Genomic DNA, 12,162 nt, shown 5'->3' on the forward strand with positions numbered 1-12,162 from the left:
AAACCATTTCTGGAGATTTTTTGCCCTTTCCTATGCCATATACCTTCTATGTAGATATCAGAGAACAATTTAAAATATTGTATAAATGCATTCTATGGCACCTTTAAGCAAGCAACCAGCCAGAAAACCCTAAAAAACACACACAAATGTGCTAACAGCCAGTCTTCTCCTTAAAAACCACTTAGTATAAAAATCTAGTTCTTTTAACCTTTTGGTTAGACAAACATTGTTTTTTCAACTGTTCTGTACTCATGATCTCTGTAGGAGAGTGTAATTATGGTGGCAGGGTGACTGACGACAAGGACCGGAGACTGCTGATGTCCCTCCTCTCCATCTTCTACAGCTGGGAGCTCATTGAACAGGACCAGTATCGTGTGTGTGAGGGAGATCTGTACTATGTGCCGACACATGGTCCATACCAGGTACTCATATTTATGAATTAAAAGAGAAACATCTGACATTGACAAACTAAATGGATTCCACTGATGTTTAAAGATATAGTTCACCCAAAAATGACAATTCTGACATGTTTTCACCTTCATGTTGCTCAAAGTATGACATAAAGAATCTTAAAAGTAGTCTGTTGCTACTAAAGGTTTTTTGAAGTCATATGATGTATGTACATGGGTAAAAGACGTTAAGAAGAAATTTACTAAAGTGATTTTATGTCCATAGAAAGCACATTAAATGGAAGTAAAGTGTCTACTTTTAAAGTTTCAAATAAGTTTTTGGAGAATAAAATGTCAAAATTTGGTTGAAATAATGTTACATTGTGATTCAGTGTAACACAATATTTATGTAAAAATTCAAACAACATGCTTATTCTGACTCGTAAATATTAAAATGTATAAAAGAATAAGGGAGCATATTAAATTTTATTGTGTTTTAAATGCGGAAAAAATTCTTACTGACAAATGGGAAAAACCTAGGATAGTGGCAAATTTAAAAAATGTAGAATTACAATTAATTAGTATTTGGGGTGAAAGTAATTCATCTTTAAATATGTCATAAATTGATTTCTGTTGTAAATAAGTCTGACAAGATTGTTACACTGACTGACATTTTAGTGGGTGTCTTCTGTAAAGTAGAGAAAAATGTATGATGTTTATTTTTTGCCCGAAAAAACAAAAATGCAATTAAATTAACAATTTAAAGCAGTATTATATTTATTGTTTTTATGCTTAATCCCTTTTTAATCTTTGACCCATGTATGCATTTATGTATTTGTGACCCTGGACCACAAAACCAGTCTTAAGTCGCTGGGGTATATTTGTAGCAATAGCCAAAAATACATAGTATGGGTCAAAATTATTGATTTTTCTTTTATGCCAAAAATCATTAGGAAATTAAGTAAAGATCATGTTCCATGAAGATTTTTTGTAAAATTCCTACTATAAATATATCATAATGTAATTTTTGATTAGTAATATGCATTGTTAAGAACTTAATTTGGACAACTTTAAAGGTGATTTCAAATAGATGTATCTCGGTCAAATATTGTCCTGTCCTAACAAACCATACATCAATAGAAAGCTTATTTATTGAGCTTGCATATTATGTATCCATCTCAGTTTTGTAAAATTTAACCTTATGACTGGTTTTGTGGTCCAAGGTCACATTTATGTATTTTCTTTTATTTATTAATTTATTTGTTTGCTTGTTTATGCAGTTATTTATTAGTTTTCTTTTATTCATTCATATTATATCCATTTATAAATGCATTTTTAAGTTTTTTTATTCATTAGTTTCATTTTACATATTTTAAATGCATTCATAAATGGGACCCTGGACCACAAAACCAGTCTTAAGTCGCTGGGGTATATTTGTAGCAATAGCCAAAAATACATAGTATGGGTCAAAATTATTGATTTTTCTTTTATGTCAAAAATCATTAGGAAATTAAGTAAAGATCATGTTCCATGAAGATTTTTTGTAAAATTCCTACTGTAAACCTATCAAAATGTAATTTTTGATTAGTAATATGCATTGTTAAGAACTTAATTTGAACAACTTTAAAGGTGTTTTTCTCAGTATTTTGATTTTTTGCACCCTTAGATTTCAGATTTTCAAATAGATGTATCTCGGCCAAATATTGTCCTATCCTAACAAACCATACATCAATAGAAAGCTTATTTATTGAGCTTTCATATGATGTATATATCTCAGTTTTGTAAAATTTAACCTTATGACTGGTTTTGTGGTCCAGGGTCACATATTTAATTTAGTGGCAACATAATTTGTAAATTGTACAGATTTAATTTAATTTATCACTTTATGTTTTGAAATTATGCACAAAACAGACTCATATTTCATTGTTCACTGAAAATCTTGCCCTCTGATTGTCGTATGCGATTGTGACATGCAACAACCATGAAGTTTGATTTTTGATGCATATTGAGGCATCAGATTTTCAGTGCATAATCTCTTTTGTATGTAGAGTTACGTGGACTACATCCGCAACCTGCACATCACTGCTGAACCTGAGGTCTTCGGCCTTCACAGCAATGCTAACATCACCAAAGACAACCAGGAGACCAATCAGCTGTTAGACGGAGTGCTGCTGACTCTGCCGAGACAAACTAGCGGCGGAGCCAAATCACCACAGGTGGGAGAATGCAAATCACAAATGACAAATGAATGGCAGTTTTGTCTACCTGGTCTTTCTGACAGCAGTCTGTGTCCACAGGAAATAGTGGATGAGCTGGCCGAGGGAATGCTGGCCAAACTCCCTGCTGATTTTGACATTGAGATGGTGACCAATAAGTACCCACTTCTCTATGAGGAGTCAATGAACACCGTCTTACGACAGGAACTCATTCGCTTCAACAGGTACTAGATGTATTCATCACCTACATTGATTTACATGAAATACAGAGAGTATAGCTAGCAATGCGGAGGGAATGCATAAACTGATAACATTTATACTAGGGATGCACCGAATGCGCAACAACTGAAGTTATTTGGCCAGAAATAGCAAAATAAGCTGAATAAGCCAAAGGGCAGAATAAATTATACCAAACAATGACGTGGCGCGCACTAATGCAGCAAACATGTGGGCAGTGTGGAAGCATTTAAAACTTTCTGAGAAAGACGCAAAATTCATTACTAGCACCGACAGCGAGAGACTATTTAGAACCGCATTGTATGCCTTTGATGAGAAGAGAAAGGGCTGGTTGTTGCTGGTTTCTGTATGACTGAAATTGCCAAATGGCTTTAAACCATTAGTAAATAAACTACAGAATGTTATGTTGTCTAATATTTATTCTGACAGCGCTGCACAAGCTTCTTAGTCAGAGTTCAAAGTCCAAAGCGCGAGGAAAATCTGTGTGATGAGAATCATTCATAAATCTGCTGCTGTAAGCAAAAAGTAGTACTGAGTTAGCATTGTAATTTTACTGTTGTTCTGTAAAATAAAACTAAAAAGTAACACAAAAATAATGATAATCATTTCTACAGCTCTATTAATACATTTATTCTAACATTCTCCTTTGCTCAGCAAGGCTGCGTTTATTTGTACATTAAAAACACATGCCTGATTCAAGAAGGGGGTCTTAAAAATGGCCAAAGAATATTATTTTACTAACGTATTAATTTTAAGTTAAATTATGCTTATGTTGGTTGGCTGTAATGTCTACTAGAATGTTAAAAATGTACTAGGTAAGTAGTTTTAAATTGTTGTTTTGTAATTGATTTATTTTATTTTTTTGGTTTGAAAAGCAAGACAAAACTGTAAAAAGCACATTTTGGCTATTTAATTTATGCAATGATGAAAAAAATTGGCAAAATACATGGGGGGTGGGGGGGGAGAGAAAAACTCTTCGATAATCAGCCACCTGCCTTTGTTTGGCTTCAGCCTAGAATTTTGATTTCAGTGCATCCCTAATTTATAAACTTAATGTAATACAAGTGTAAATGTACAGGCTGTCAAAGGTGGTGCGTAGCAGCCTGATAAACACCCAGAAAGCACTTCGGGGGCAGGTTGTGATGTCAGCCGAGCTGGAGAACGTCTTCAACAGTCTTCTCATTGGGAAAGTGCCAGCCATGTGGGCCGCAAAGTCCTACCCTTCCCTCAAACCCCTCGGAAGCTACGTGTCCGACTTCCTCGCCAGACTGCAGTTCCTACAGGTGAACACAAGTAGCTACGGCTAAGACAAATGCACTAAATACAACACAGAGGCATATTGTCTTTTATATGGTCTTTTTTGTAAAAAAAAAAACTTTAAATTGTTACCAACCTAGTTTAAAAATGAGATTCTTTTATAGTTTTATTAATATTTTGAATTCGTTTTTAATATTTTCTGTTTTCAATTTTAGTTCTTTAAAGTTTAAAATGTCTATAATTTTTATTCATTTTTATTCTATTTTTACTTTGTGTATTGCAGTACATTTAGCTCAACTAATTGAATATGAGAAATGTTGCCTTGCCAGCTAGCTAAATGAGTTTTTTAAATATTTTATTTTATTTCAGTTAGTTATTACTAACAATATTTTTTTATCATTTTAGTTTTAGTTAACTTCACCCTGCTGAATTTGCAATTAGTGCAATTAATAATATGGCACCCTGGACCACAAAAGCAGTCTTAAGTCGCTGGGGTATATTTGTTGCAATAGCCAAAAATACATAGTATGGGTCAGAATTATTGATTTTTCTTTTATGCCAAAAATCATTAGGAAATTAAGTAAAGATCATGTTCCATGAAGATTTTTTGTAAAATTCCTACTATAAATATATCAAAATGTAATTTTTGATTAGTAATATGCATTGTTAAGAACTGGAGATCTTTAAAGGTGATTTTCTCAGTATTTTGATTTATTTGCACCCTCATTCCAGATTTTCAAATAGATGTATCTCGGCCAAATATTGTCCTAACAAACCATATACCAATAGAAAGCTTATTTATTGAACTTTCATGTGATGTATACATCTCAGATTTGTAAAATTTAACCTTATGACTGGTTTTGTGGTCCGGGGTCACATATTATCCTTTAAAATACATATGCTCGAGGTCAAATGTTTACATACACCTTTGCAGAATGTGCAAAATGTTCATTATTTTACTAAAATGACATCTTACATACAAAATGCATGGGATTTTTTATTTAGTACTGACCTAAATAAGATATTTCACATAAAATTAATTTACATATAGTCTACAAGAGAAAATAATAGTTTTTTTTTGTTGTTGTTTAGTTTAACTGCTCACTGATGCTCCAGAAGAAAACATGATGCATTACATTATTTTGTCTTCTGGGGAACATGTAAGTATCTTCTGTAGCTTCTGAACAGCAATGCTAAATGAAAAAAAAAATCTAATATTTAGTTTTATATTAAACTAAGAAAAATGTACACGTTCATGCTGTTCAAAAGTTTTCTCTCTTAATGCATCATGTTTCCTTCTGAAGCATCAGTGAGTGTTTGAACCTTCTGTAATAGTTGCATATGAGTGCCTCAGTTGTCCTCAGTGTGAAAAGATGGATCTCAAAATCATACAGTGATTGCTGGAAAGGGTTCAAATACACAAAAATGCTGAAAAATCAAAGAATTTGTGGGACCTGAAGGATTTTTCTGAAGAACAGCGGGCAGTTTAACTGTTCAGGACAAACAAGAGACTCATGAACAACTATCACTAAACCAAAAAACACAGCTGTGGATCATTCAGGTAACAACACAGTATTAAGAATCATATGTATATAAACTTTTGAACTGGGTCATTTTTATAAATTCAGCTATTATTTTCTCTTGTGGACTACACGTCTTTAATGTAAAATATCTTATTCTGCAAGGTGTATGTAAACTTTTGACCTCAGCAGTATATAGGAAACACTTCCATCTTATAGCATGCACTAGGCTTAAATAGGACACTGGGTCGGGTCAGTGCATGCTCTAATATTATTAAAACCAGTTGTCCAGTATTTAGGACAATTTTGCAGTTTGAACCAAGAAGTTCCTCATTTTTAACCCATCTTTTTGTGTGTGTGTGTGTGTGTGTGTGTGTGTGTGTGTGTGTTTTAGGACTGGATTGATAACGGCCCTCCACCTGTGTTCTGGATATCTGCATTTTATTTCACTCAGTCTTTCCTCACTGGTGTGTCTCAGAATTTCGCTCGCAAGTACACCATCCCCATCGACTACATCGGCTTTGAGTTTGAGGTTTGTGTGCCACTGAGAGTATACAGAAACTGATTCATTTTAAATGCTCACCAAGGCTGTATTTACTTGACCAAAGATACAGTAAAAACAGTAATATTGTGAAATATTATTAGTATTTATAATAACTGTTTTCTATTGCAAAATATTGTAAAATGCAATTTATTTCTGTGATCAAAGCTGAATTTTCAGCATCATTACTCCAGTCTTTAGTATCACATGATCCTTCAGAAATCATTCTAATATGCTGATTTGTTGCTCAGGAGACATTTATAATTATTATCAATGTTAAAACCAATTGTGCAGCTTATATTTTTGTGGAAACTGTGATACATTTTATTTTTCAGAATTCTTTAATAAATAGAAAGTTCAAAAGAACAGCATTTATCTGAAATAGAAATCGTTTGTAACATTATAAATGTCTTACCTGTCAGTTTTGATCAATTGAACGTGTCCTTGCTTAATAAAAGTATTTACTTGTTTTATTATTACGTGCATTTTAGGTCTGTAAACAGGAAACTCATATGGAGCAGAAGCCGGAGGACGGCGCGTACGTCCGTGGGTTTTTCCTGGAGGGAGCGCGTTGGGATCGAGAGCATATGGTTATCGGTGAGTCTGTTCCTAAAGTTCTCTTCGACACGCTGCCCATAATCTGGCTGAAACCCGGAGAGAGCGCCAGCTTCCTGCACGAAAGCATTTACGTCTGTCCGGTGTACAAGACCAGCGCCAGACGTGGGACTCTTTCTACCACTGGCCACTCTACAAACTACGTGCTGTCCATCGAGCTGCCCTCAGACAAGCCGCAGAAACACTGGATCAACCGCGGGGTCGCCTGCTTGTGCCAACTAGACAACTGAGCATGTCAGAGTTTGCATTTGTGTGTTTACATTTTAACATGCCTAAAACTGATCAAATACAAAACTATTGCACTATTGTTGTTAAGTTTAATATCAGTGAATAGAATAATTAAATGTGTGCAGGTAAATTCAAAATGGATTGAGAAATATTAAACTTTGATTGAAATTACAGCTAGATACTTTGAATGCAAAATGAACTTAAATCTTAATACAATGCAGTATATGACAAATATAATAAATATACATTTAACATCATTCAAAACAGCTCACCGTAAATAGATACACTACCGGTCAAAAGTTTTTGAACAGTAAGATCTTTGTTTTTTAAAGAAGTCACTTTTGCTCATCAAACCTTTGATCCAAAGTACTGCAAAAGCAGTAAAATGTTGAAATATTTTTACTATTTAAAATAACTGCTTTCTATTTGAATACATTTTAAAATGTAATTTATTTCTCTGATCAAATCTAAATTTTCAGCACCATTACTCCAGTCTTTAGTGTCACATGACCCTTCCGAAATCATTCTAATATGCCAATTTTCTGTTTAAGAAACATCTTAATTAATATAATTATCAATATTTAAAAAAGTAGAGTAATTTTTTTCAGGATTGTTTAATGAGTGATCCAAAGATCAGCATTTATCTGAAAAAAATAAGCTTTTGCAAGATTATAGACTATATCATTCAAAAGCTTGGAGTCAGTATAATTTTGTGGTGATCAAGACATTTATAATGTCACAAAAGATTTCTATTTCAGATAAATGCTGTTCTTTTAAAATATTTGTTCATGAAAGAAACTTGAAAAAAAATCTACTCAGCTGTTTTTAGCATAATGTTTATTATTAGAATGATTTCTGAAGGATCATTTGACTGGATTAATGATGCTAAAATTCAGCTTTGAAAACATATATTCAAATAGAAAAGTTATTTCAAATAGTAAAAAATATTAAAAAATTTTGCTGTACTTTGAATAAAACAGCAGAAGAGACTTCTTTAAAAAAACATTAAAAATCTTTCTATTCAAAAACTTTCGACTGGTAGTCTATCCTAGAATGTAATTTCTGTCATCATCTACTTACTCTATTATTGTTCCAAACCTGTATGATTTTTTTTCATTTTGAGGAAATGTGGGTAACCAAACAGTTTGAGACGACTATGGTCACCACTGACTTCCGTAGTATTTTTTTCCTTACTATGGAAGTCAATGGGGACTAGCAGCTCTTTCATTACCAATATTCCTCAAAATAACAGAAGTAAGAAACTCATACAGGTTTGGAACGACATGAGGGTGAGTAAGTGACAAATTATCCCTATTACATTGATCATGCTTTACACTGGCAGTGAGAGGAACTTCACTATGCTCTGTTTCAGAATGCTGTCATTTTAGCTAGAAGTAACATACAGACAGACTTTATAATGTCCCCGGGTGCTGTTGAACACTTTAAGATCAGTAGAGAGGCATCTGTACAGTCTGTGTGTATCAGGTCTCATCGTGAGACTGTAGATACAGCGGCTTGGCTTGTTTCCTCAGTCTCTCCTGAGCTCGCAGCTTTCTGCCTTTCTGAGTGGCCAGACCCATCGGAGGAAGATACGTCTGAGAGAGAAGAAATATGACCCATTTCTGTGTGAATCTCATGGGAACAGCAAAGAACATGTCCTGTATCAAGTAAGATTTTACCTCAAACTCAAAAGAAGACAACAAAGCCTTTTTAGGATCATTAAGACTTTTTGAATGCACAATTATTTTCATTAAAGTTTAAAAAATATATCTATGGAAGTTTGTTTCTTCCACAGGATTAAAAAAAAACTTGCAATTCTATTTTCTTTCTAATTTCTATGGTATAAAAAGTAAAAAATGTAATTGCAACTTTTTTTATATCTCACTTTTTTTTCTCAAGAGTCCTGAGTTTGTCTCAACTCTATGCAGTTTTCTCAGAATTGTGAGAAATATACACTACCAGTCAAAGGTTTTTAAAAAGTAAGATTATTAATGTTTTAAAGAAGTCTCTTCTGCTGACCAAGCCTGCATTTATTTAATCCAGAGTACAGCGAAAATTGTAAAATTTTAAATATTTTGTACTATTTAAAATAAATGTTTTCTATTTGAATATATTATAAATGTGATTTATTTTAGCATCATTACTTCCAGTCACATGATCCTTCAGAAAATCATTATAATAATCTGATTTGCTAATCAAAAAACATGTATTATTAATAATTATGTTGAAAACAGCTGAGTAGAATTTTTTCAGGATTCTTTGATAAATAGAAAGTTCAGAAGAATAACATTTATCTGAAACAGAAATCTTTTGTAACATCATAAATGTCTTTATCATCACTTTTGATCAATTTAAAGCATCCTTGCTAAATAAAAGTATTAATTTCTAAAATGTATTTCCTAAAAAAAGAAATAAAAATTATACTGACTCCAAGCTTTTTATTTCAGATAAATGCTGATTTTTTTTATTCATCAAGAGTCCTGAACATATGTACACAACTGTTGTAAATATTGATGATGATGATAATAATAAACATCTTTCTTAAACAGAAAATCAGCATATTAGAATGATTTCTGAAGGATCATGTGACACTGAAGACTGGAATAATGATGCTGAAAATTTAGCTTTGGTCACAGGAATAAATTAAATTTTAAAATATATTCAAATAGAAATCAGTTATTTTAAATGGTAAAAATATTTCTAAATTGTATTGTTTTTGCTGTACTTTAAATCAACTAAATGCAGACTTGGTGAGCAGAAGAGACTTTAAAAACATTTAAACTTACTGTTTTGACTGGTAGTGTACCATTCTTAATGAGATCATGTTCCTCTTCACAAATATAGTAATATTATTGCTTATGATGATATGTAGAGATACTTACTGGTCTAGGATAGGGGTTCCTATAATGCAGCCCTGACATGACAAACACAAAACAATTAATCATTTTAGCTGCTCATCTGTTATTTGATAACACCAAATGTCTAAAAATGTCTTCACAGTACATTAATTATCTCTCAGCTCATAAATAAACTATTTGCTATAATTGCACACCTATCTCTATCCGAGCTTCGCACTCTTCAATGCATCTCTTGATTGATTCTGGGTCTGTTATCTGTAGCAGAGAGAAGATGTAAGAAAACGTGATCGATATGAGATCTATAGCAGCTCATCCGGTGATCTGAGGTCAGTCCACACCTGCTGGTTCTGTCTGAAGAGGGTCCGAGCCTCCTGAGCGATACATTTCCTCTCAACGTCAGTGTCATGCGGAAGAGCAGATTGCGCTTTCCAAGTGCGTGCAATGCGCAGGACCCTCCTGTAGAGAGACAGCACATCTGATCGAGACATCAGGACCACCTGTGAACAACAAACACAACAATACATTTATATAAGAATCTGATCAGCAGATAATGACAGTACATTGACAACTGCATCATTTCACCTTCGGTCAGCTCTCTAGACTTCTAAAGGGGATTTTATATTTTCCTCAAATTCAAGTTTACACTTTGTCTTAATTTGTAAGTATTAAATTAGAAAAAATTGCAAAACAAAATAATTACACTATCAGTCAAATGTTTTTGAACAGTACGATTTTTAAAGTTTTTTAAAGTCTCTTCTGCTCACTAAGACTGATTTGATCCAAAGTACAGCAAGAACAGTAAAATGTTGAAATATTTTTACTATTTAAAATAACTGTTTTCTATTTGAATATATTTGAAAATGTAATTTATTCCTGTGATTTCAAAGCTGAATTTTTAGCATCATTGCTCCAGTCTTCAGTGTCACATGATCCTTTAGAAATTATTCTTTTTTTTATTTGCCGCTCAAAAAACATTTATTACTATGTTGAAACCAGAGTATTTAAAATTTAGATTTAATCACAGGAATAAATTAAAAAAATATATATATATAAAAAATTATACTTTTTTTCAGAATTCTTTGATGAACAATTTTTATTCCGTCTTTTTATAAAAGAAATTAATACTTTTATTCACCAAGGATGTGAAAAAATGTATATTAAAAAAAAAAAAAAAAAAATGATAGCATAGATTTATATTGTTAGAAAAGATTTTTATTTTAAATAAATGCTGTTCTTTTTAACTTGTTATTCATCAAAGAATCCAAAGAATTATATATATATATATATATATTTATATATATATATATATATATATATATATATATATATATATATATATATATATATATATTTGGCAGCACAACTGTTTCCAACATTGATAATAATAATAATTAATCAGCATATTACAATGATTTCTGAAGGATCATGTGACACTGAAGACTGGAGTAACAGCTGATGGAAAATCAGCTTTGCATCACAGGAATAAATTATACTTTAAAATTTATTAAAATAAAAAAAATTATTTTATATTGTAATACCATTTTGCATTTTTTGATCAAATAAATGCAGCCTTGATGAGCATAAGAGACTTTGTGTGTGTGTGTGTGTATATATATATATATATATATATACACACACACACACACACACACACACACAGTATATATATATATATATATATATACACACACACACACACACACACACAAACAAAAATGTGAATCAATATTTATGATTAAAATGATTAAATAATATTACATTAATACATTAATGTAAAAAATATAGAGAGAAAATGACTAACATTTATGCTGCATAATGTATACATAACGTTATTTTAAATTGTTAATTATCTTTCTGCATTTTTATGTTAAAATAATCATTATTATTCAGTATAAAGTACACGAAACGCATACAAAAACTATGATATAAACAGAAATCTGCAGCATTGCGTGAGTGACAGCTCTTGCGTGACCTCTATGTTACAGTTAGATAAACTAGATAGCTGTCAACAACAGATTCGTAAATTTTGCAATATATCTGGCATACATTAGAATTATTACAGTCTCTTCGCTTTATTCAGTAGAAATCTAGCTTCTCATCAGCTCTACTCCCTGATGAAATACATATTACCTTTGTGTGATTAGATCAATGCAGCTTATGTGTGCATCTTCGCACTTCCGCACTCCCGAGTCCACGTGCTCGCGAGCCATGACGTCTCGAACTGCGGAGAGTTTTGTTTCGAACCAGTCCTCAACGCTCCCATGTTGCGCAGTCGGAGATCTGCGGGATGTTTGTTGCGGC

The 12,162-nt window shown here is 32.3% G+C and overlaps 2 protein-coding genes across 2 annotated transcripts in view; one reads left to right on the top strand and one right to left on the bottom strand.

Moving 5' to 3' along the window:
- Positions 1-7,007, top strand: part of dnah3 (dynein axonemal heavy chain 3) — a 68,362-nt gene extending 61,355 nt beyond the window's left edge. Inside the window, exons 55-60 of the mRNA XM_073830341.1 lie at positions 265-422; positions 2,438-2,605; positions 2,687-2,829; positions 3,921-4,125; positions 6,014-6,151; positions 6,652-7,007. Coding sequence (XP_073686442.1) covers positions 265-422; positions 2,438-2,605; positions 2,687-2,829; positions 3,921-4,125; positions 6,014-6,151; positions 6,652-7,005 — 1,166 coding nt within the window. The 3' untranslated portion in view covers positions 7,006-7,007. The remainder of the gene's footprint in view (positions 1-264; positions 423-2,437; positions 2,606-2,686; positions 2,830-3,920; positions 4,126-6,013; positions 6,152-6,651) is intronic.
- Positions 7,008-7,072: 65 nt separating this feature from the next.
- lyrm1 (LYR motif containing 1) lies at positions 7,073-12,121 on the bottom strand. Its single transcript, XM_073830343.1, has 5 exons — positions 11,992-12,121; positions 10,200-10,358; positions 10,056-10,116; positions 9,886-9,917; positions 7,073-8,598 (listed from the first exon to the last, which is right to left on the bottom strand). Exons 2-5 carry the CDS (start codon positions 10,347-10,349, stop codon positions 8,485-8,487), a joined length of 357 nt encoding a protein of 118 aa, XP_073686444.1. The 5' UTR covers positions 10,350-10,358; positions 11,992-12,121; the 3' UTR covers positions 7,073-8,484.
- Between the last annotated feature and the right edge of the window lie 41 nt (positions 12,122-12,162).

Source organism: Garra rufa, chromosome 24 (genome assembly GCF_049309525.1).
Source record: "Garra rufa chromosome 24, GarRuf1.0, whole genome shotgun sequence".
Taxonomy (NCBI): Eukaryota; Metazoa; Chordata; class Actinopteri; order Cypriniformes; family Cyprinidae; genus Garra; species Garra rufa.